At 42.6% G+C, this 23364-nt stretch overlaps 2 protein-coding genes across 2 annotated transcripts; one reads left to right on the top strand and one right to left on the bottom strand.

Moving 5' to 3' along the window:
- The first annotated feature begins 1041 nt into the window (after window positions 1–1041).
- LOC115419203 (opioid growth factor receptor-like protein 1) lies at window positions 1042–5482 on the top strand. The gene is made up of 8 exons (XM_030133856.1): window positions 1042–1715; window positions 2453–2515; window positions 2678–2710; window positions 2808–2862; window positions 2977–3055; window positions 3136–3202; window positions 3456–3604; window positions 4325–5482. The coding sequence occupies exons 1-8, from the start codon at window positions 1281–1283 to the stop codon at window positions 4740–4742; spliced, it is 1299 nt and encodes a 432-aa protein (XP_029989716.1). The 5' UTR covers window positions 1042–1280; the 3' UTR covers window positions 4743–5482.
- On the bottom strand, window positions 5054–23031 carry LOC115419201 (death-inducer obliterator 1-like). The gene is made up of 16 exons (XM_030133853.1): window positions 22885–23031; window positions 21409–21499; window positions 19279–20332; window positions 18623–19058; window positions 17498–17845; window positions 15573–15792; window positions 12786–13347; window positions 12524–12683; window positions 12255–12371; window positions 11936–12094; window positions 11538–11691; window positions 10960–11437; window positions 10658–10805; window positions 10463–10552; window positions 10178–10373; window positions 5054–9155 (listed from the first exon to the last, which is right to left on the bottom strand). The coding sequence occupies exons 3-16, from the start codon at window positions 20262–20264 to the stop codon at window positions 5740–5742; spliced, it is 7470 nt and encodes a 2489-aa protein (XP_029989713.1). The 5' UTR covers window positions 20265–20332; window positions 21409–21499; window positions 22885–23031; the 3' UTR covers window positions 5054–5739.
- Window positions 23032–23364: the final 333 nt, after the last annotated feature.

The raw sequence follows: 23364 nt of genomic DNA, 5'->3' as shown, positions 1-23364 counted from the left end.
AACTCAGAAGACAATAATTAAAGGCCTGAACATATGGATGTACTGTCTGTCCATTCATGGATCTGTTCCAGTCCATTCAGTTCATCAGTATTACTTTTGAAAGAACTGAATTAATGATCAAGATGATAGAAGATCAGATGGTGGACATTCACATCTGTTATTTCCACTCAGTGATCTCATCTGAAAAAAGCATTTCAGTCTGATTCCACCTGAACTGACAACTGTTCAACTGTTCAACTTCAACTGTTCTAGTCTGCACAAAAGGCAAAGGCTGGACAAGTACACATATAAACAGAATAGAATAGAATAGAATAGAATAGAATAGAATAGAATAGAATAGTCAGTGTTGTGTCAGTTCAGTTCATTCTGATTCACCTTCATAATTCAACATCTTTAATTCAAACTAGTTCATGTTCAGTTCATTGAACATATTTTACAGATAAACAGTCTTTCAGTGTTTCTATTTCTAAATAAACCCTGTTTAACTGATGTGGTACTGAACCATTAAGACCCCCCTCATTACGTATGTGGGGGGGCGGGGGGGTGTCTAGCTGCTGTGGTACTGGACCCCCCCTTCATTCACTGTGGTTCTCATCAAGGTTCTAATAGTTTTGGATTTTTCATTCTAGTTAATTTTATTTAGTTTTTACTTTTTTTTCTCAAATCCAGTTAGTTTTAATTCGTTTTTAGAGCAGGTTTGCTAGTTTTTATCAGTTTTCATTTTCTTCTAAGTGCTTAGTTTTAGTTTAGTTTTAATTTTTTTTCATAACTTTTCTCTTCCTCGCCGTCGTATTCAAATAAATCCCAGACAGGACTCTGCTGTTTTCTCCCAACTTTAGTCTCCATGTTTCCAGGTAGAGTGTGGCCCAGGAGACGACTGGAAACCTCAAGTGACGGACCATGAAGTTCTGCATGGTGCTGCTAGCTAAAATAAACCGATTTCGAATCAGTCCGTCATTGACAAAGACGAAAACTAAGGGAATTTTTTTCGATAATTTTTATATATTTTAGTTAGTTTTATAAGCAGACAATACAGTTTCAGTTAGTTATCTTTTTTTCTTTTAATTATAGTTTTTATTTATTTCAGTTAACGAAAAATGTTTTTACAGTTCTAGTTTTCGTCATTTCGTTTTCGTTAACGATAATCTTGGTTCTCATACTTAGTTTCACTTCAGTTTCACTTCTGTGACAGGAGGAGTTTTCAGCCTAAATGAAAGTGAAACAGACTCAGACCCAGTCAGTCTGGTCTGTCAGGACTTTACAGACCGGCACAGTCCGGGATGGGTCGGTTCTTCAGCTGGGTCTATTCTGGGTGGGTTCGGCTCCGACAGGGGATCCCATGGCGGTTCTTGATCCGGATGGTTTTGGCCGGACTGGCTTTATTTACAGTCCGGTACAAACTGAGACAGAAGGGAGGAAGAGATGAAGAAAGAACTGAGGAGGAGGAAGAGGGGCCAGGGGGGGCTGGGGGGCTCCAGGAGGAACGGGTGGGTAAGAGAGCAGAGGGGTCCGAGGAGGAGGAGGGTCCAGGACGGCATGGGGGGGCCCGGGAGGACCAGATAGGTAAGAGGCCCACGGCGTCCGAGGAGGAGGAAGAGTACCAAGTGGAGCCCACAGATGAATACTACTGTGAGTATGACTCCACCTGGGACCACGAAGACCAGCAGAACCCACCGGACAGGACCAGCCCCAGCCCCAGGTCAAGGTCCAGATCTGTGAGTCGGGGGCGGGGGGTAGTACTAGTACTAGTACTAGTACTAATACTAATACTACTATTAGTACTAATACTAGAACTAATATTAGCATTAGTACTAGTATTAATACTAGTCCTAATACTATGACCATCTACAGATGTAAACTGTTAAATACCATGTGACCCACTCTTCCTACTAATACATTCAGATGTTTCTCAGTTTCCACTGAGCTACAGCCTTTTAGAAATCATCTGCCTCAGATTAAATGTTCTTAAATGTGCTAAATCTTATATACTTTAATCAGATGAATTGGAAATAAATGACCAAAGTGCTGTTTAGTTGATTATTAATGTATATGGTAATTCCACATGTATAGGTTGGTTGAAGTGTATTTATCCAGTAAATTTATAAACGTTCCACAGATAGAACCTGATTAAACCCATGTAGTCATACACCTTTGGTTTTGTGTCCAGTTAATCATAGGTTTGGGTGAAAAAGTCAATTTTGCTTCTTCTTTCTTCATTGTGATGTAATAAGCTTTGAATTTATTCTGAGCTTTAATGAACATCTACAGTTGGTAAATTATATGTAGGAAAATACCTGATTTTCACAAAAAAATGCAAAATATACAGAATAGTGTCATAATAGTTGATGATAAATAACTTTAGTATTTAGTTATAGAGAAATGTTTGTTTAAATATCACCACAAAAATCCATTCTTTCCATATAAAATGATCTGTCTTCTTTATATTTACTAGTACAAGTTTAGGAGATTTGAAGATGCTGCAAGAGACATGCAGAACTACAGGCATGACTACCCAGTAAGTCAAACACACACACGCATATATATATATATATATATATATATATATATATATATATATATATATATATATATATATATATATACACACACACATACACACATATATATATCTGTAATAGAAGGAGGCGTAAGACTCTGTTTATTTTTCTGGTTCCAGTTCAAACCGCGGCGTTGGGGAAGTGAAGCACCTGTAAGTCTAATATTACTGAATAAATTTGTAACACAGTTAACTGTCTGTGGCTTGAGTGGATTAAAGGTGATTCAGTTTCATGTGAACTCTTGAACAGAACGGTAAACCCAACCTGGACTTCTACCTTGGACGGAGCCCGTCTTTACCTGATGGTAGGACAGTTCTACTGTAGTTAACAACAGGAATCTGGTTCTGTAGTGGGACCACAGCGATACATAATCATAAACAGACTTCTAGATTCACATTAATGAGTTTCTGTTCATTAGGTGTTTACATTGATGACTTCCACAATGACTGGTACAGAGAATACGAGGCACTGGAATATGTGCACACCTATATTCAGTGGTAAGAGTCTGAAGAATCACAAATATGATAGAATAGGTTTCAGATGTGATACTTGATTTGCTTTCTCTTGGTTTGTTCAGGTTGTTTCCTTTACAAGAGCCAGGAGTGAACCAACAGGCCAGTGTCCTGACCAAGGCAGAGATCCAGGTCACTTCTACAACTATTATTTAATATTATAATCCTTTTAATATTAATAAAATGCTGTTGAATTCCCTGTACATTTCCTTCACTGATCTATTAATATATGAATATATGTAGGTTTCTAAAATTTTTTATGGTCTTCATGTTGTATTCCTATCTTTCCGGTTTCCTCTAAATTTCCCCACTGACATAAATAAAATCTTATCTTACTCTGATAAAACGTTCCATATCCTGACAGATTTTTTTCCTTTTGTTTTAGGAATTTTGTCAAAACACGACTGCAAAAGAAAACCTGTTGAAGTCGTACAAGCTCATGTTGGACTTTTATGGCATCGAGTTGTGTGACGAGGAAACAGGAGAAGTCCGGAGATCTTCCAACTGGAGAGACCGATTCGACAACCTCAACAAGTACGAACCCTTCAACTAAAACATTAACAGGAAATCTGTTTACGTCCGCACCAATAGTCCATCAGTTCTTAAATTATCGGATTATTATTGATCATGTAAACAGGATAATTTGATCTGTTTGATCAGACAACAGAAGTAATCTGATTACAATACATCAGAGTAACACATCTGGATTTATCCCCAATAGTTCCATGTCTTCCTGCATGTTTACAGGTTCATCAGATTTATTTAGTTCTTTTAGGTCTACATGTGGAAACAATTAAAAATAGTAGGAAATGGAAGTTACGTACTAAAACACAAGAAGCCAATAACAGGATGTTCAAGTCTACCATCACGATGTACACTACAAACAAAAAGTTAAGGATATTTTTAATTTTTTGGCTATTTTTTCAGTTGGGATTCTTGCACAGCATTTTTTACTTTTTTTGTGTGAATTGAATTGAAACACATTTTTTTAATGACCATTCATAGTTTTATTTACAAATGGCAAAAATATGACAAAAAAAAAAGGAAATATCCTTAACTTTTTGTTTGTAGTGTACGTACGAACTCTGACAGTAATCCAATAATGGACTGGAGCGTCGAAACCAGGGTTTAGTGATTATCACATTTCTGAAGTGCCTGTAAATGCATTAGATCAGATTATTAGTTACCGGACTTTTAAGTTCATGGAAACAGACTCAGTAAAAGACTTCAATCATTTGTTTTTGTTCTTGTCAGTCACACCCACAACAACCTGCGCATCACCCGCATCCTCAAGTGCCTGGCAACGCTGGGGTACCCTCAGTACCAAGAACCCCTGGTCCACTTCTACCTGGAGGAGACCCTGGTCAAAGGGGAACTGGCTAATGTCAAAGACAGCGTTCTGAACTACTTCATCTTTGCTGTTCGAGATAAGAAACAGCGCAGGAAGCTCCTAAAGTTCGCCTATTTGAACTATGACCGCAGAGATGAGTTTGTGTGGTGTCCAAAGAAAGTCCAGATGAAGTGGTCTGGTGTGTCCGAGTCAAAGCAGGATGAGGACATGACCGACGGGTGGGGGGCAGCCTCGACTCCTCGGGCCCGTGGTGGACCCCAGACAACAGAATTCAAGCTGAAGAGGAGCAAGTCCATCTGCTGTAGTGTCCCTTCAATGTGACACTGAAGGCCCCCCACTGTCCCTGAAGACATGGGGGTGGATAAGGACTTCCTAGTCAGTATCCACACATAACAATCACAACAAATGTCACTGGTTAAAATGCAACTAAACTGTTGTCAGTCCTCCTTTGGTTCTACTGGTAAACTGCACATGTAAACGCTGCCTTCACTGCTCAGTTGTGTTCATATTTAAATACTAAATCTGTGTTTTCAAGTTTGGAATCATGTATGGAGTTGATTCATTAAAAATTATAATGAAACAGCAATTCTTGTTTAACCTGAGAACAACAAATGTGTATAAACAAGGAGGAATAAATGTAATCAAACGGGTTTAATTGTTGAGTTGAAAGAAAATCAGGACATTGAATTACCAACCATTGATGGGTTTATACTGCAGGTAGGCGGAGCCTTTCCATTCAAAGCTGCTAAACATATAAACACAAAATACCGTGCAATGGCCACAGTTGGGAACAGTGTTTCTTTAACTTTCACATTAACCATCTCAGATATATGGCTTTACTCTCTCTACTTAGAAAGTATGATTAAAACATCAGTATATACCATAGACATTCATATTTACATGTTCTAAATTGTGTTAAATCAGTTACATAATGGTTTCTTTTAAAAAAAAAAAAAATCACTTGATAGAAGAAAGGTACATGTAATGGGACTTGGCCTACCCAGATATCCTGTACCAAACCACTTCGATGGCCTTCAGTTTTGTCCAACATGATAAAAAAAGTATAAACCCTAAATTGACAGAATACAAAGGTGGAAGTTTGATGAAATACTGTCCATCCCCTCGGTCTGACACTCATTCATTTAATGGGCAGAGTGTCTCAGAGTCCACTGAACAGAGACTAGGATGTATTTTTGTCATTTTCAAAGTCTTTTCAGATTCTCTGAGTGTCTCGTGTTTACTGTCCTTCTTGTCTTCTCTCTTTTCTCGGCTTCTACTACTTTCTGTGCGACTTCTGTCTTTGTCTCTGTCCCTGTCCCTATCCCTGTCTCTGTCCCGTTCTCTGTCTCTGTCCCGAAGTCGTTCTTTTCCGCGGTCCCTGGTCCCGATCTCGGGTCTCTACTTCGAGATCTGTCCCGTCTCCTGTCTCGTTCTCGGTCACGTTCCCGATCAGTTCCCGTTCTCGGTCACGGTTTTCTCCCTCTGTCACGATCGTGGTCCCGCCTGTCCCGCAGTCTCTTTCTCTGGCTCTGTCCCGTTCCTTCTCCCGTTCCTTTCTTCCTTTCCGTTCCTTCTCTCTTTCCCTTTCTTGTCCCTTTCCCTCTCCTTGTCTCTGTCCCTCTCCCTGTCTCTTCCTCTTGTCTGGTTTCTTGATCCCTGTGCCGTTCTCCCTCGGCCTCCCGGTGCCTCTCATTTTCCCTCCCTCGACTGCGTTCTCTTTCTCGACTCCGTTCTCTTTCACGACTGCGTTTCTGTCTCCCTGTCCCTGTCTCTGTTTCTGTCCCACTCCTGCTCCCGGCTCCACCTCTTGGCCTGACCCTGTCCCAGGATGGTCTTCCAGGGTGGAGGACCTCCCGCTCCCTTTCCCTCCGCCGGTCCTCTGACAGCTCCCTCTGTCTATCTTCAGAGGATTGAGGACAAGGAGGAGGTTCTCTGTGGCCTCCTTCAAAGCGACTGAAGCGGTCTCCACTGCGGGGTTCGGAGTCCTCTCGGGTAGTACTCCTCCCCTCCTCATTTCAGGAGAATGGCGGCGCCAGTGATCATCCCTGTGCAGATCAGGACTGTGGCCTCCCATGCGACTTGGAGGACCGATGGGAGCCTCTGGTGGAGTGGGCAGCAGTGCCCCTCCATGACGAACAGGTCTTGCCTCATCTGAGTGCCTATCAAAGCGGTACCGCTCTGATCCTCCAAAAGGCTGAGCTCGATTTTCTTGAGGGGGAGGACCTCTGTGGTCTTCAAAAGGTCCTCGGTGGGGTGGTGAGGAGTGTAATCTGGAGCCTCCATACTGGTTGTGTGGATTGAAGTGTCCTCCACCCATCTCCCCACTGGGAGGTGGACCTCTTCTGTCCTCATACTGATTTATGGGAGGTCCCCGATAAGATGGACCGGATGGGGGACCTTGATTGTCTTTATAAATATGGAGAGGGTTTTGACTCTGGTGCTGTTCTACATTCAATTTGAAAGAGTTGGGGGTGTCGTTGTTGTATTGTTCTGGAGGACCACGAGGTTGGTCGGCATTTGGAGGCTGAGTGCCATGGTCGCCAAACTGAGATGGTGGAGGACCCCTAGAGCCTGGAAAATGGGACGGAGGAGGAAGCCTGTTCTCAAAATGACTAGGAGGTGGCGCTGTGAAAGGTAGAGGAGGACCTCTATTTCCAGGGAAATTAAATGGGGGTGGTGGACTAGTGAATCTGGGTGGGGGTATGCTATTCTGTCCATCAAAAGTGGGAGGAGGGGGAAGACCTGGAGGTGGACCTTGTTGTACAATGTGCTGAGGGGGCATGGCAGAGTCAAACATTTGAGGAGGTGGTCCTCTCTGAGCCAGTGGAGGGAAGGGAGGTGGTGGACCTCTGGCTGGCATGATGTTCTGAGGTGGTCCAGGAGGCAGCTGCTGCTGTGGTGGTGGTTGTGACCCCGCCCACTGGTTCTGATAAGGAGGGTATGTAGCTGGAGGTGGGCCATACTGCGGACCACTGACTCCTTGCATCGGGAGAGGACCACGGACAGGGGGAGGAACATGCATGGGTGGGGGAGGTCCCTGCATCGGAGGGGGCCCTGCTATTGGAGGAAGGCCTTGCATGGGAGGTTGCAGAGACATTGGGGGAGGCCTTGCCATTAGATTTTGTCCCTGCATTTGTTCAGGGGGAGGGAAGGTGGATGGTGCAGGTATGTCAGGTGGAGGTCTGTACTCGCTATCAAAGTCTGATGTTGAAATGCGATGTGGCATGTGATGAGACTGAGTATCGACCAATGTGGAGCTCTGAGTGAGAACTGGGATTGAAGAGGTTATTATGGAGGAGGTCACTGGTTTACTGTAGTACCCTGAAGATGGTACATCTCTGTCCTGCTCCTCATAGTCTGAGACCTCAGTGGCTTTTAAAATGCTGGCAGCATTTGGCCAAATACTGTACTTATCCATCTCTGTTTCAGCCTTAGCTGGCTCGTCTTCCTCACTTTTCACCTCTTTCTCGTCCATGTAGTTGACCTCCATATCAGGTTCCACCTCCTCTCCTAACAATGGAATCAACACCTCATCTTTGTCAGACTCCATGAAAGGAAGTGTCTCACTTTTCACATCCTCTTGAGGCACTCTTGTCTCTGAGCCTTGTGAGGTGTCTGGCAGTTCTGCTACATGAGTCACTGGTGGCTCCTGACCCATAGTCTGTGTGGAGGTACAAAGATCTTCTTCTTCTTCTTCTTCCTCCTCTTCCTCCTCAGCCTCATCGGTCTCTTTTTTGCTTGTTGTGCTCTGCCGTGGATCTCTGCTCTGCCGTGGATCTCTTTTCTGATTAATCAAAGGAGCAACTGATGATGACTTTACTAGCTCCTCCACTTTTTTGCCCAGTTGCAGGAGCTGACTGCTGGCCAAAAGGGATTTAGATGGTTGAGATAAAAGTGTGTCTGTTTGCTGTTCTCCTTGTTTCTGGAATGTCTGATCCCCAATTTGTTTAAGGCTCTCCAGGATTTTCTGTGGATCACTAACACTTTCAGCACCAGCCTGACCTGATGTTAAAGGTTTGACATCATCAAAAATTGAGTCATCCTCTGGGTCATAAGCTACATCATCAACTTCACCTGTTGCTACGTCAGGCTTGGAGATCTCAGGTTTGCTTAGAGTCTTTTTGGGCAAACTGTAGCCCCTACTGGGATCATACTCTTCTTCTGGGTCATAAGGTCGGTCATCTTCATCCTCCTCCACCTGCTTTTCTTTAGAACTTTGTGCAAACTGCTGCACAATTGGGTCCAGCATTGTGACAGGAGGCACGGAGAGCTCCCCACCCTGGTCGGATGGAGAGTCGGAAGACTCTGAGTCCTTTTTCTTCCCAAACAGTGTCTTGAGGATGGTCTGAAGTGGAGTACTATTTGCTGCTGAGGACATAACAGAGCTGGATGAAGATGGAGAGTCCCTGCCAGTAGCCATGGATGTTGCGGGTGCTTTGACAGAAGACAGAAAGGACAGGACTGAGGAGGCTGCTGCAGTGCTGCTTGGGGGCTCACAGGAGTTAGACGGAGGTGATCCTGGAGGAGTTGTACTGAAGGGAATTTCCAGACTCTGTCGAGTGGTTTTTTCAGATTTTCCAACAGGGACGGGCTTCGGAAGGCCAGCCTCATCAGCATCTTTGGTTTGACTTTTTGTCCGCTTCTCTTCAGTTTCCAGTGGAGCACCAGCACGCTTCCTGTCCTTCTGGCAGATCAGTAGCCCCAAGAGGAGGTTGGGACGAGCTGGTTCAAGTCCTGCAAGATGGACAACACAAGAATCTTTGTGAATACCCCAAGCAACTTCAATAATATCTAGCATTTTTTTGCAAGAATGACTTGAGGTGATATGAGAGCCACTTCACACAGACCGAAACAGTCAAAAACAAGACTGTATCAGAGGTAAAAGCAAAGTTCAGTCAACTCAGACAAAAATTTTAAATGAAACTGACTGGTATTTATTACGTTACACTTCCTAATATTTCCTTCCTTCATATGTGAAACAAGTTTATATTCATTACCACCACAGGTAATTTAACTTTCATTTACTTTAGGCCTGAAGTGATGTGGAAGATGTACATTTTCATATGAAATCACTTAAATGTGCAAGTTACATTATTATATTAAACATGTAACTCTGAGTTTCTGTTCAGCATTCCGCTCACTCCCACTCAGTCGAAAGAGGAATATCTCTGGATGTGATGATGCCATCGTCTGACAGACAATTTATTAACGGATGCTTGAGATGCCCAGGGCTTAAGTCCTCATTTTTTTAGTCAGGCTTCCTTATCCTGTGCTACCGTTAACAGTGATGTACAATAACTACTTTTTTTGTACGAAGTGTACACTGACTTAGTTTTATTTTTATGATCCAAAATGTTACAGAATGAAAAGTAACTTATTATTAAATGATGCAGAATAAGCCATGTCTTAAGAAACAACAGGCTGAGACTGAACTCAAATTGCACCAACCTGCGATGCAAACTTCTTTTATTAGAAATGTGTCATACAAAACCAGATACATATAGAAGAAAACAGAGTAGCTGTTACATGCACACAAGTGGTTTCCAAAGGAGGTCCAACAAAGAGTGTGAGTGCCCCCTAGTGTACAAACCCATGAATCAATCAAACAAGCTTTCACCTCAACCACAAACCAAAAAAACACAAGACACATTAAAAATATACTCACCGCTTGAAAATCAACATTTATGACAAGAAAAATACAAAATTATATTCAATTCACCCCAGAAGCATGTTTGTGTATCCCTGTAAATCCTTACCTGGCCCATCAAATGGTAAAAGTTTGGGGGGTAACGGGTCCTTTGAGCTCAGTGGGATGAGATACAGGTCTTTGATACGCCGGTTGTTGTTTGCCACAACACCAAATCGCTTCCTGCTGCTAAAGTAACAGAAGAGAGAGACATATGCCACCTCCTCCTCCTCTGTAGCTGGGTGGAAACGGATCAAACACAACTCCTAAAAAGTGAAAGACAGCAAAACATATTAATGCAGGGCTTGAAATAAAAAAGTCAAGTATTTCTCTATATAGAAATCTTCAAACAAACCTTAGAGAGTGAGGTTTTCAGCTTCCCGACATAGTCCCACACTGTGTTTGGAGATATCCGCCCTCCGATATAGATTGTGTCGGGCAAATCCTGCCACACAAAGGAAATATTTAGGTTTTTGCTTATTTATTAAAAAATAAAGACCAGCAGGAAACACTGAGTATAAAGGTCAGAAAAGCAGGGAAAGAACCTAACCTCCTTCAGGTGTTCAAAGGATCCTGACACCAGATAAGCTTTGGTCACAAACTTGGCCACTGACTGCATGTTAATAAATCCTTTCCAGATCTTTTCTTGACCATGGAGGAAGATTGCCGTTTCACCTTCAGGTGGAGGCTCAGACATACTGTAAAACAACATCCTACTTCACAAATCAATTCAAGACACATGAGATGACAAGCAGGTGCCCTGACAGTAACACTATCACTGCTGTTCCAAATGGATATGTGTTTTATTTTATTACAGCTCTCATAACAAAAGTACTGACACTTGTGGAGTACCTTGTTTTAGTAGTTTTGGGTGGTGGTGGAGCTGGGGGCATCGGCAGGGGTCCTTTGGGTCCAACATCCATAAGAGTAGTGACAGCAGCTGGTGCTGGTTCTGTTGAGTTGTTGGCAGGTTTTTCTGGAGCTGTGTAGGTCACAGTCACAGCAGAGCTGTGCCGGGCCATGCGTGGGTCTCTGCGGGTGATGCTGACGGAAGACACTGTGGGTGTGACAGCAGCAGGGGCCACAGCCTGAGGTGTGACACTGGTGAGGTCATCTTTGTAAAGCTGTGGTTGTGACTCTGGGACAGCTGGCTCCGTGCTGGATTGGTAGGATGAGGCATCTTGGTGTTGGTAGGGTGTTGGGACTTGTGGTTGGCCTGCAGGTGGAACATCTGACCTGGATGGATGCAGCTCTGGTCTTGGTGGTTTAGTTTCTGGTTTCTTGGTCAGTTTGGCTTTCTTCGCTGCTGGCTCATCTTCTGCTTTCTGACCTAAAACGCCAAGATTTTACAAAAGTAAAGAAGTTAACTGCTGTACAACACGTCACACTGGCAGAACACCGACCACACGTCGCACTGGCCTCTCATTTACCTGTGCAGATTTTACAGTTGAGGTCAAATAAATGAGTCCTGTGTTCAGAAGTGGTGTCTTTAAGCATGCTGCTGAAAATATCTGGCATGCTGCTCCCCTCCGCAGAGGAAGGCTGAGATGAAACTGACGGAGTGGAGCCACCTTCGTCTTGGTCCTGTGGGACAGAGAAGAGGATATCAGTCAAAAATTAAATCAAATGATATTGTTCTGGACCATGGTGTACTGCAAAGTAGACACAAGCTGCTATAGTGTCCAAAGAAAGAAACAGCAGAGGGAAACACAGTTGGTAAGATGACTACAGTGAAATACTTGGAATATCTACAGCTCCACAGTCTGTGCACAAGAACTCAGAGAAAAGGTCAAGGGTGAAAGCAGAAGAACCACATGCCACCACTTACTGCAGCAGAAGCCATGCGAGAAGAGGAAGTGGTGGCAGAGATACATACATCTGCATCAGATGCTGGTGGAGCGTCTTCCATGTCCATGCTGTGGGAGCTGGAGTCATGCCTGTTGCCCAGTTTGTGTCCTGAATGTGCTCTAGCACTTGGAGACTGGGTCTGTGGGAGGACGCCATATAATGTTGTAATTTTATGCATTATGTCCAAACATTAACAATATCTGCTACGTACAGACCATACCATATAACCTGTAGTGACTATAACAAATGTAAACTTCAACACATTGGCTGATCTTGGTTTTTAGAGGGTCAACAGTTACCTCTGGGGCTTCAGGCTTCCTCCACTCAGATATCTCTTTGGAAAGCAGCTCTTCAGCACTTAGTCGCACCAGTCTGAATGGACTAACCTCTCCACCAATCACCCTGTAGAACAATCCCTGGGAACAAGCATGGAGCACCGTTATGGAAAGTCACAAAACCAAAGCTTTACCATTTGCCAGTGTCAAATTCAGACACAGACTCAACCAAATGGATTTGATGCTAAGAACTTTTCATTCCTTCGCTTTATATCATGATTGTGTGGACTCACTTTGTTTTTGGGGTCCTTGAGGTTAAACATGAGGGACCTGTATTTATTCTTGTACTTGCTGTCGGTGCTAAGGCATAGGTTGAACATCTCCTTCTCAATACCAACTGCCAACCGTCCCACCTCACTCTCAGTCATTTTCAGATCATCACTGTCACTCACCCTGGTGAGAAGTGACACAATAAGTATAATATCCACAGAAAATACACTTAATTCATCCTAAAGTGTGAAAACATACTGAACACAGGCTGTGAGGGACACTCACCTCTTATAGAGGATGTCTGTCAGAGAGCGGCGGATGTTCTGTCTCATTTGGTTGTTGGGTGGAGGTGGCATGGGGGACACAGTGGGTGCAGATGCGCCTGGATGGGGTGGTCTGGAGGAGGTGGATTGGCTGGAGGGAGCTGAAGAAACTGGAGCCGATGGGACCCTCGAGGACGACGATGACTGACTATGGGATGTAGTGTCCTTGTGTTGCGGCTGCTTCTTTGGAATGGTAAAGTTGGACTTGGTGACCCTCAGGGCTCCTGTGACATGGATGGGACCAGGAGGGAAGGGGGACGGTGCATGGGCGGGTGGTGGACCTGGCTTCTTGGACTTTGCTGCAGCTTTACTTGGGGGTGCTGCAGGTTTCTTGGAAGCCTTTGAGCTCGGGGATTGAAGCGAAGGCTTCTTACCCTTCGGGGACACCTTCGTTCCTTTAGCAGCTGGGGACTTCTTGTTTGCCTTTGCTGGGGTTGTAGATGCTGGAGAAGGCTTCTCTGGTGTCTGGGTGGGTTCCTTCATTTTCTGCTCCTTCTCGCTGGGCTTCTCCTCTTTCTGCGGGGCTGAAATAATCCAGAACAAGACCACACATTTTAAAACACACCACAACTTCCAGTACCCACTTGGATATCCTCTCTATAGGTATTAATATTAACAACACTAGTGGTGGGATTAAAAAATACACACTGAGAAAGTTATAGAACACAAAATGAAAGGATGAAAAATCTAGGCAAGGGTCTTCCTTAACTGAAACAAATAATTGTCACATTAATAACCATATTTCAGTGCACAGTGAAAATAACGTCTTGCATGGAACACAAACATGACCCTCGGCAGATGCTTGTTCCCTCTTTATTTGGGGCTGGACACTGAACTGCAGATACATGATGTTCTTCACACATGGGTTTGAAAAGTTTTTGTTCCCTCCTAAATATTATACAACGGTTGCTTTAAATTGCATCAGGCCATTATTTTAAAACTTGACTGCTGTGGAGGAGTGATTTTTGTTGTTTTTTTTTTCCTAATTTATTACTTTAAGTCACTTATTAACTGCTGTAGGGAATACATCAAATGTAATCAGACTCCTTTACTAGTGGGAAAACACAGCATCAGCTAATTAATCATTAACTCAGGTGTAGATAATTATTTTCCTAAGACTTGCACAGATTACATGCATATTAAAGGAAAAATAGGAACTGGGAATTCACTTTAAACCTAACTTATTCATCTTAAGGTGTACGGACACGGTGCTTAACACCACTGGATCTGTGCAAACCCTTCCAAATATCATCTATTGACAGGAGGAAGGAGCTGTGATCAGCAGAGCCACAGCCCTTGGTCTGGTTAATGCTTCAGCACAAGTGCATGAGGTGCAGAGGGTTTCTGGCAAAGTCCCATTCTTAGAAAGTTCAGTAACAATTACACCTGCTGATAAATAGTAATAGTAAGCTCTTATCACACAAACTGCTTAAAGCCCATTATACCGTGGATTAAAGTTGCTTAAAAATGTTCACACAACCCCACAGCAGTGAAATACACAATAATCATTAACAGTCCAGCAGTTCTGAAAACCAAAGCACCAAGACGCCCATTCTCCAAATCATGAAACATTAAACCTTTGCCCGTTCACTTGACATAGGTTTAGAATGAACAAGTAACTACAAGAATGTCGTCAAACCACAAAACTATCTGATCTGTTGACGAAGCAGATGTACTCTTCATTTAAAGTCATGTCAGTAAAAGCTTATTGTGCTCAGAGACCTGTTACTAATGAAAACCAAATATCCACTTTTCACATCTCCACTCAAATGTGTGAAAAACTGAGGATGACTCTTCTGATTCTGTGCACTCAGCCCCCGTCTTCAGCGTCTTGTGGCTTTCCTGACTTTCACTGCAACCCCAGGTGGTCCGGTCTCTGAGGCAGGGTCTTCCTTGTGTGGCCGCTAACCATCTGGCAGGTCAGGAGTGTCACGTTGCCATAGTGTGTGTAGATTCATCACTTCTATGTGCTTGTTAATAGCTGAAGTGGTGAGGACATCCTACAGCAAGCCAACACTGCTCACAGAATCAATCGAGGCATCCAAAAATCTGTCATATCACCTTTTATTTTAAAGCCAGTTTCCCACGAGAAGAAGTATGAAATTCAATAGGATTGAAAAACTTTGAAAAAAAGTTCAGCCTGTTACCCACAGAATTAAAGGTCAAAAATACAAGGTGGTGCTTCAAAGCAGGTTTATGCCTGATACTGTCTGCTCAGTATCAACAGTTAGCTTCTAGCATCCACATAAACAGGGGATTCTGACACCTACCTGCTGGAGAAAGGGGAAAGGAGGTTTTCTGAGACCATCAGCTGACATGAGCCCAGGATGTGAAGAAACTCAGGCAAATAAGCAGCAAATGGAGCATCGGCTGCACATGCATCCCACCACATGACAGTAAAGCAGCTGGGTTACTCATCTTACATCTACCAAATGGTATTTATACATGTTGAATCTGACTTTGGCCTCAGTGACTCCAGAAACAGAAGCTGCATGGTTGAATACTTACCCAAAACCAAGGTTAGAAACTTACCTTTTCCACAGCTGCCAATATTTCATTGAGTAACAAACCTTTACATTAACTGTCCCAACAGTGTGAATTAGTGAAGTCTAATGTACAGAGAAGTTCATCTCTCATGTTGAGGTATGGATCATATCTAAATCAATAGCATGGCAAGAACCACATTTTAAAACGAAAAGACAGCAATGTGGTTTCAACAACAGCTCAAGACCTTCAAAGAGATACATACACTTTTTGTTTAACACTGTTGATGATATGGATGAAGTCTTTTCTGGTGTTACTGCAATGTAATTATGGTCACTGGACCAGGACGCAGTGGCCGGGTGAGGCGGATGTTCCTCAGCATGCTCCTCTTCATCATCATCATCTGGATCAGGACTGTAGTCTTCATCGCTATCAGAGTCATCCTGGGTCTTCTTCGCTGTCTTCCTTCCATCAGTGGAGCTCCTCTGCATGGGCAGGAGAAGACAATTAGACACATCAACCACAGCATGTGGTGTTTTATTGCAATCCACAGAGTTTTTTCTAAAAAATAAGTTGCATTTTAATAATTCCATTTCATGCCGTTTTGGCAAATGTGCTGCTTTAGAAGATCACCAAGACATTTTGACCATCTAATGGTTTCAACTGCTCTGTCTTCATCCTTACTGATGACTAGACAATGTGCACAGAATAGAAACCACAAGAAATGCATCCTCTGGGATGGATCCAGAATACGTCCCCTTCACACCTAATACCTTTAAATATCTGTTCAAATCCAGTATCTGTGCACATGAAAGACCGTTTAAGGTCAATATCTTAAACACCTCTAAGATAATGTGGACAGAGGCTTCTTAAGTTTTTCTAGGTCGGAACATGAAGTGATGGTGCTTTTAAGAAATTACTAATCACTTCCAACAAGACAGGCTGGTGATTGAATTAATTACAGACAAAACTTGGGCACAAACATGAACTTCATGACTTCATGATGAAAGAATAACACAGATTCTTAACACAGAGTTAATAGATGCCCTTTAAGCCAGTACAAGTATAGAACGAACTACGATCTACAAAAATATAAGCAAATATTGCCAAAGGTTTATGCACTTTTGATGACCATCTGTGACTGAAACCCATATGCAGTGAACACAATATGTCACCTTTACAGCCCATATATTTACATCTAAAATATATTTCCACCAAACTTCCACCCAGGCTGAGAGCATTGTTGCTTTACTTAGCACTAATATCATGTAAACACTATAACTATGAGAAGCAAATTCATTCAGGGTGTCTTAACACATGGCTCCATTCTTCAAATAAATGTCACTTTATTGTACATGCAGTGTTTTTAATCCATGTCATGATCCAGTGCAAATGGCCGTTCCATTATTCCAGTAGATGATAGGCCAGTAGATGTGCAACTCCCTCATTCTGAGCCACTGAAAATGTTCCAAATCATGTTAGCAAAGCAGCGGAGCTTACAATTGTTCTTTTCCAATAAATACACCACTGATGTCCTGTTCAATTAACTCTAGATCAATAATTACCTCTACTGTGACAAAGACAAGCGAAGGCAAAAAAAGATTAAGACTTTTCATCCATCGAGATATTCAGATATAAATATGTAGCAAACACTACCATTTGTCAAGTTCTTCAAGAACTTTTGCGTAAACCAGAACCATTTTATTAAGGCTATGACGATAGTTCCTGTACTGACATAAAACATTAACATGAAGACAGTACCGGCACAGCAAGAAACTGGGAACTCTGAGATGACAACTCTGAGAAACATTGGAAAACATTTTAGTGTTTCCCCAAATCCAGATGAGACTTAAATAAGGTTATTGTTTAGTCCATTTCCATTAATTTATGAATGAAAAAACACATTCAACAGGATACAGTGTGAACGGTCATGATACATCAACAATAAACCAGTCATTTGATGCTCACATGTTTTAAATGTGCTCAAGACATGAAATATACGGTTTTACACAGACATTACTGTTCCACAGGTGGTTTTAGAGTCACACATAATTTCAGTTATTAGTAATATTGAAAATTCCAAGAACTTTATAACCTTATAACCTGCACAGCTCTTTGTCATTGGATGAATGACAGATCATTTTAGTTGAAGGTCAGGCTAAAAGCACTGATTGAAGCGGTCCCAGTTACCTTATGTGTAGACTTGGCTTTCGGAGTCTTTGCCTTGTCCTTCTGCTTGGGCTCTTTCACATCAGTAATGGACTTCATAGCAGCAGCAGCATGTCTCAGGATGCAGTCGTTGCCGCAGTAAACAGAGTCTGGTTGGGCGTTGTTTTCACAACCAGGTCCAATACATTTGGGAAGCACAGACTCCGTCTTCTGCTGGGCTGTCTTCTCCTCTGTGGACGGTGTGGTTTTCACCTCCACATTTGATGCCACTTTCTGCTCTGTGTCTGGTAGCGCTTTGGGCTCTGATGACGGTACGGTCTTTTCCGACTTTGGTGCTGCCTTCTGCTCAGCTGACTGCTGTACTACCTGCTTCAAGTCAGTGCACAATAAAAATCAAGTGATGTTTTGAATCATGTGATTAAGTCTTCACTAGCAATTATGTGAGTAACAATGATAGATACAATAGTGTTTGTTTAAACATGTAGACATTTTTGTCACGCAGCTTTAATAGCTTAAAGTTGTTACAGTATGTTTGGTATTATTATGGATCAGGGATAGAAAAGTACAGATAGGCTGATTAATTAGGTGACTGATTAAATGTCATTGTAGAAAATTGGCATCAGCCTGTTTTACATCATCAGCTAGCAAATATTTCAAATAAAAATGTATGTAAACATCTGAAAATGTTCATTCTCACACACAAGATGCCAGTATCTGCTGATAAATGTTGCTGTTACGTGAACCACAATCATTTTTAGTCAGAACTCTTAGTTTAGATTTGATTAAATACTGACATTTACAGGGTGTTCCAAACTATTACAACACTCCTAGAAACTCTGTTTTAACGTCAAACAACCAAAAACCTGCATCAGAGCACAGAAGCCTTCCACAAACCCATTACATTCTGTTGATTTTATACTGAATGAGTGCACTGTAGGTAACTACAGAGGTTAGAGTAAAGACTCCTATGAAGGCCTGAATATAAATGTGACCTGTTCTTTTATTGGCTTTGGCTACTGTAAAGCACTAGTCAGTTAAGAACCAGAACACAGACAAACTGGTCTCTACTTTCTAATTCCAGTCTGTAAAGTAAGAACACCATCCACATAAGTCAATGCCATGTTGAACCCAGTACCAGTCACCTACCGGCTGAAAGATCTTAATCTTCTTTTTCCCAGTTGGGTTGGTGGCTTTCTCTATCCTCCCCTTGATGCCCTGGTCCTCTGCTGCCTTCTCTTCAGTTGCAGTAGATGTAGAGGATGGAGGAACTGATGCACCCTGAGAGCTGGGTACAGAGGCCTCGGACACCTTTACAGTAGTTCTCTCGGCTGTTTCAGAGGAGGTGACAGCAGGAACAGGGGTAGCAGAGGTGGGAGACGCAACATCGGCTTTGGGCTTCCCGGTATCAGCGTTTGCAGACAGAGTACATGTGGCTGGTCTGACCACCTGGCTCTTCTTGGCAGTGCAGTTGGGACAGATATAGTCTTCTCCATTTCTCTCCATCAGGCGTCCACGGGCCTCAGTGATCCCCACACAATCTCCATGAAACCACTCCTCACAGCGGTCACAGCAGATCATGAACCTAGAGACCACAGAACATTTATAGTAGGTTTCCTCTCAAAGTAATGCTAACCAGCACTTTTCATGACATTTCAAATCAAGACATCACTATATGAAGGCAAAACCAAATGACACAGCAAAAATCCCTGTACACCGAACAATTAGAGAAAAAACAAACACTGAGACTGATGTGAAAATGTAAAAGTTACAGTATTAATTCTAAAAATAATAAGAAAACCTACCGTTTATTGTGTTTCTGGCGACAGATGCAGTAAAGTGCGTTTGGATCATAACCACCATCGTCAGACTCAATGGATGATGAGGATGATGATGATGAGGATGACGAGGACATGGAGGAGTCATTTTCATCTTCATTGTCCTCTTGTATGTGGGTCTTGCGTGTCTTTAAGCCCCCTTTTGGTTGGTTTTCCTTTTTGACTGCAGCGGTAGCCCTGTTGACAGTAACAGGGGCTTTGACAGGGGTTGTGTTCTTATTGGCTGCCCTCTTTTTGTTGATGTACGTCCTGACCGGTCCACGTTTTACTTGCATCGCTGCAGGCTTGTCCGTCTCCTCCTCCTCGTCATCTTTTTCAGTCTCGTCTGTCTCCACTTTCTCGTTATTATCTCCATGATCATGTTTGTTCTCAGAGTCCTGCTCTGACTGAGGCTGTCCACTGTTTCCCACGTCTGCAGGACTTGGATGACTCTGCTCATCAGTCTTTTCCTCATCTTTAGTCTCTACCTGAGGCGTCGTAGCATCATCTCCTCTGCAGTCTTCCTCGTTCTCTGAGCTGCCATCGTCTTTCACGGCCCCGCCCCGGCTTGCTCTGGTTCGTCTGCCTCCACGTCCTTTCCTCTGGATCTGTCTCCTTGTGACACTTCTCGTTTTTCTTTCCGGAGACTCTACATTGTCTTCTGCAGTTTTAACATCAACACTACCATCAAAACTGGCCTCAGATGCCGTTTCAGCATCAGTTGGAGTTTGGGAAGGGGGATCCCCACTTTCAAGAGTGGCAGGGGCACTCCTTCTTGACCCTCTTTTAGCAGTGGAGAGGAATTCCTCAAGTTTGTCAGTGCGCTTCGATTGCCTGCCACTGCGACGTACAGGATTTGGACTGTCTGTTGCCTCCACTGGCATCTCTCTCTTTGCAACAGTGGACTGACGGAAACCCCAAGTTTTTTTTACTTCAGTGTTGACCTTTGATGATTTATGTGGCTCTTCTAGCATCTCTTGGGCCACATTCTCAGTCTGGGTTTGAGCTGGCTCCTTCTGGTCGTTATCTCCCTCTCTAACCCCTGTAGGCACAAGATTGATGAAAGCTATAGCAACATTTCTAGTAATCTATTACCACAGTGCAACACAATGTTATTAAGAAACTTCCGATTGTGTTGTGATTAATCATTCATGTGAATTTAAAGTGTCCTTCACTTATTCACCCTTACTATAACCCATAATTAAAATGATTAAAGACCACAGGACCTAACACCAAATTTATGCCCAGACTTAACATCTACACCAATTAATACTTAGGACGGAAAATAAGCTCATCAAGATACCTGAGAGAAGCTATCCATATGGTCCTGGCTCTGCTCTGGCTCAGGAGCTAGAGAGAGCTCAGGGTTTGCATTCTCCTTCATAGATGATGGAGTCAATCACTACTTTCAAACTGAATGTCTACAGTTAGGAGAAGAGCACAGGACACCATCTTTGAGTCACTATTTGTTGCGCATTTCATGACAAACACTGGGGACTGCAGTGATTGTATTCCTAAATTTCTTACATGACATTCCCACTCCAAAATCATATTTCAAACTTTAAACTAAACCTTCATGTGAATAAAACAGCACTGATGGCCTCAGTATTCTTCAATAAAAGCTACACAGAGGGTATACAATGACATGACAAGATCTGGAAAAAGTAACCAAAAAATGTAGTTTGAAACAAATACATATAGAATATGGACGTGTAAAAAATTGTGACAGTACATTAGACATAAAAGCAGATTCATGCCCGCCTACCACATCCTTCTTCCATATTCAGTCAAATTAATAATAAAACAGATGCCTGCGCTTCCAAGTCATCTCTAGACAGGTTTGTAAAACATTTCAGATTTCATCACACTTTCAGAAATTCAAAAACCTGCTCATTAACTGCTTCCTCCATCTTTAGTGTATAGCTGTGTATAACTATATATAACAAAATAATGTTAAACAGTTGCTTAAGTTCAGGAATCCAAAGCTAAAACAAAAATGTTTTTCATCACATTTATTCACTTAATTCTGTTAAGTATAAGTGAGTATTAAGAACAACGACTGTACTTTGTTCACACTTACTGTTAATAACTCTAAATTAAATTAGGTAATGCCTATACCTGCAGTTCTGCAGAGATGATACCAGAAGCTCTTCTAACAAACAAAGGCTTTTTGGCATTAGTCATCAGTCTTAGGCAAAGGTCACAGGATCTGAAAAAAGAAAGAACAGAGGTTAAAGCCAAAGCACCGTGGAACTCACAACAATGTGAACACAGTGTGTGAATATGTAAATGCACCAGAAAACAAAAGTAATGGTTTTGATGAATATACTAGCACAACAGCATAAATGTTCCAGATATTAAGGATTGTCCATGTACATTAAAATTTCCATTCATTTGCAATAATAACTTTGCTCTTTTCATCAAAGTCACTTTATAAACATTTAAATCCGTGGGACACATAATTTGCATAAACGAGGGCAGTTTTCGGATTCATGACATTTCTCTGATTAATAAGTAGAACAAAGGCTGGTTTAAATTGAACTGATGATCCTTGGTCTTTGCACCGTCCACCATGAAAACAACTCCTCTGACGGAGAATCCACCAATGACTCGGTCACGACGCAGTGCCACGTGAATGGAAGGAGATGTGTTGTTAAGGGGTGTGGGAGGGGTTCGGAACAGACCCCGCATTCACAACAATCGAATATTTAAAATACTGCAAAGACAGCATCAACAAAACGTCGTTTTGTTGACTAAGTTGACTCTTAGACATATTAAACCAAAGTGAAGTGAGCTGATCCGACATGTTGGTGCCCGGAGCCGAGGGGCTGCACCCGGCCTGTGTGCACGTGACCCACGCATTTATAATTCTGTGCAGTTACCACAGCTATGACCACATATCATATAAAATGTAACGTGCAAATATACATCAACCACTGATTGCCTCCTAGGATTATATCACATGACAATCCATGAAGTCTACTGTAGGACACGCGTGCGTATCCGAGAAAACCACTGATGGCCGCAGTCAACTGCACCGAACCAAACGGCTACACCAGTTAGCTCACTGATGCTAATTTAAACCGGAACACACAGAAACAAGTCATCGGTTGGGCAAGGAGCGTTAGCCAACTTGAGTACAAATTAAGCTGTGCGGCTTTTTAGTTCGTTTGCCTTTTCGTGTTACGTGCGACCGTTGCGAAACGTGCACCTGTGGCTAGCAAACCTAGCTAGCATTAGCCAACACGAGCACCAGCATGCTAACCTTCGACACAACCGACACAAATATAACGAGTGGCGTTAAACTTACACAACACCCAGCAACCAGGAGACGAAACGCGTTGGGAAATGTTTAAACAGTACAGCTTTTACTAAACTATGTAACTGCTGACCCAAGTCCAAGTAAATGGCGTAGTGTCACTGCTAGTGGTTGTTAAGTTAGCGTCACAGCTAATGTCAGCGCATCTTGTTCAACCTTGCATGTGATACGAAGACAGAGCACATCAACTTCTGCGACACTGGAACTGACAAAGGAGAACACCTGACCGAATGACAACACGGCACCACTCGAGCCTTAAAATGTGCAGTACCCACCAACGCTAAAACTAACGACGACTTGTCCTCGTTTTTTCTTGGTTCAGTCCTCCATTTTCCATTCCCGCTGGAGCTGAGCTAACTGACTGCGGCAGATGGCTGACGGCTGGCGGGATGCGCGCACACAACCTACAGCGCCCCCAGTGGTGAGGGGGAGAACTACAGCAAGGATCATCAATACGACTAATATTGGAATGCTCTGTTCAATTGATGGTTTAGCTCTGAGAGAATTACACCCGAAAATTATGAAAAGTCAATTACTCCACGTCATTTGACTTACATTTATGAATTTAAAAATGATGCTTGTCTTATTTCAAGATACCACTGCGTAAAGTTTAACTGACTAAAAGCTTAGAAATGCTGAGACCAAAAATATTTACATTTGGCTTATTGTTCATACCTGGGTCCATATTTCTGCCTTAATTTGAATCGTAATCAGCAGATTCTATCTATTGACCACAAATATAATACTTGTGCTAA

This window comes from Sphaeramia orbicularis, chromosome 5 (assembly GCF_902148855.1).
Source record: "Sphaeramia orbicularis chromosome 5, fSphaOr1.1, whole genome shotgun sequence".
Lineage (NCBI taxonomy): Eukaryota > Metazoa > Chordata > Actinopteri > Kurtiformes > Apogonidae > Sphaeramia > Sphaeramia orbicularis.
This window is presented reverse-complemented; position numbering and strand designations above follow the sequence as displayed.

Bases quoted from the DNA above. Each gene is read 5' to 3' on its own strand.
- LOC115419203 (XM_030133856.1), top strand. From the start codon at position 1,281: ATGGGTCGGTTCTTCAGCTGGGTCTATTCTGGGTGGGTTCGGCTCCGA. The intron at 2,516-2,677 runs GTAAGTCAAACA...TTCTGGTTCCAG, and splicing joins ACTACAGGCATGACTACCCA to TTCAAACCGCGGCGTTGGGG. The intron at 3,056-3,135 runs GTAAGAGTCTGA...TGGTTTGTTCAG, and splicing joins GTGCACACCTATATTCAGTG to GTTGTTTCCTTTACAAGAGC.
- LOC115419201 (XM_030133853.1), bottom strand. From the start codon at position 20,264: ATGCTAGAAGAGCCACATAAATCATCAAAGGTCAACACTGAAGTAAAA. The intron at 12,095-12,254 runs GTAACTGTTGAC...GTCCTCCCACAG, and splicing joins GGAAGCCTGAAGCCCCAGAG to ACCCAGTCTCCAAGTGCTAG. The intron at 9,156-10,177 runs GTAAGGATTTAC...TCCATCTTGCAG, and splicing joins TTTACCATTTGATGGGCCAG to GACTTGAACCAGCTCGTCCC.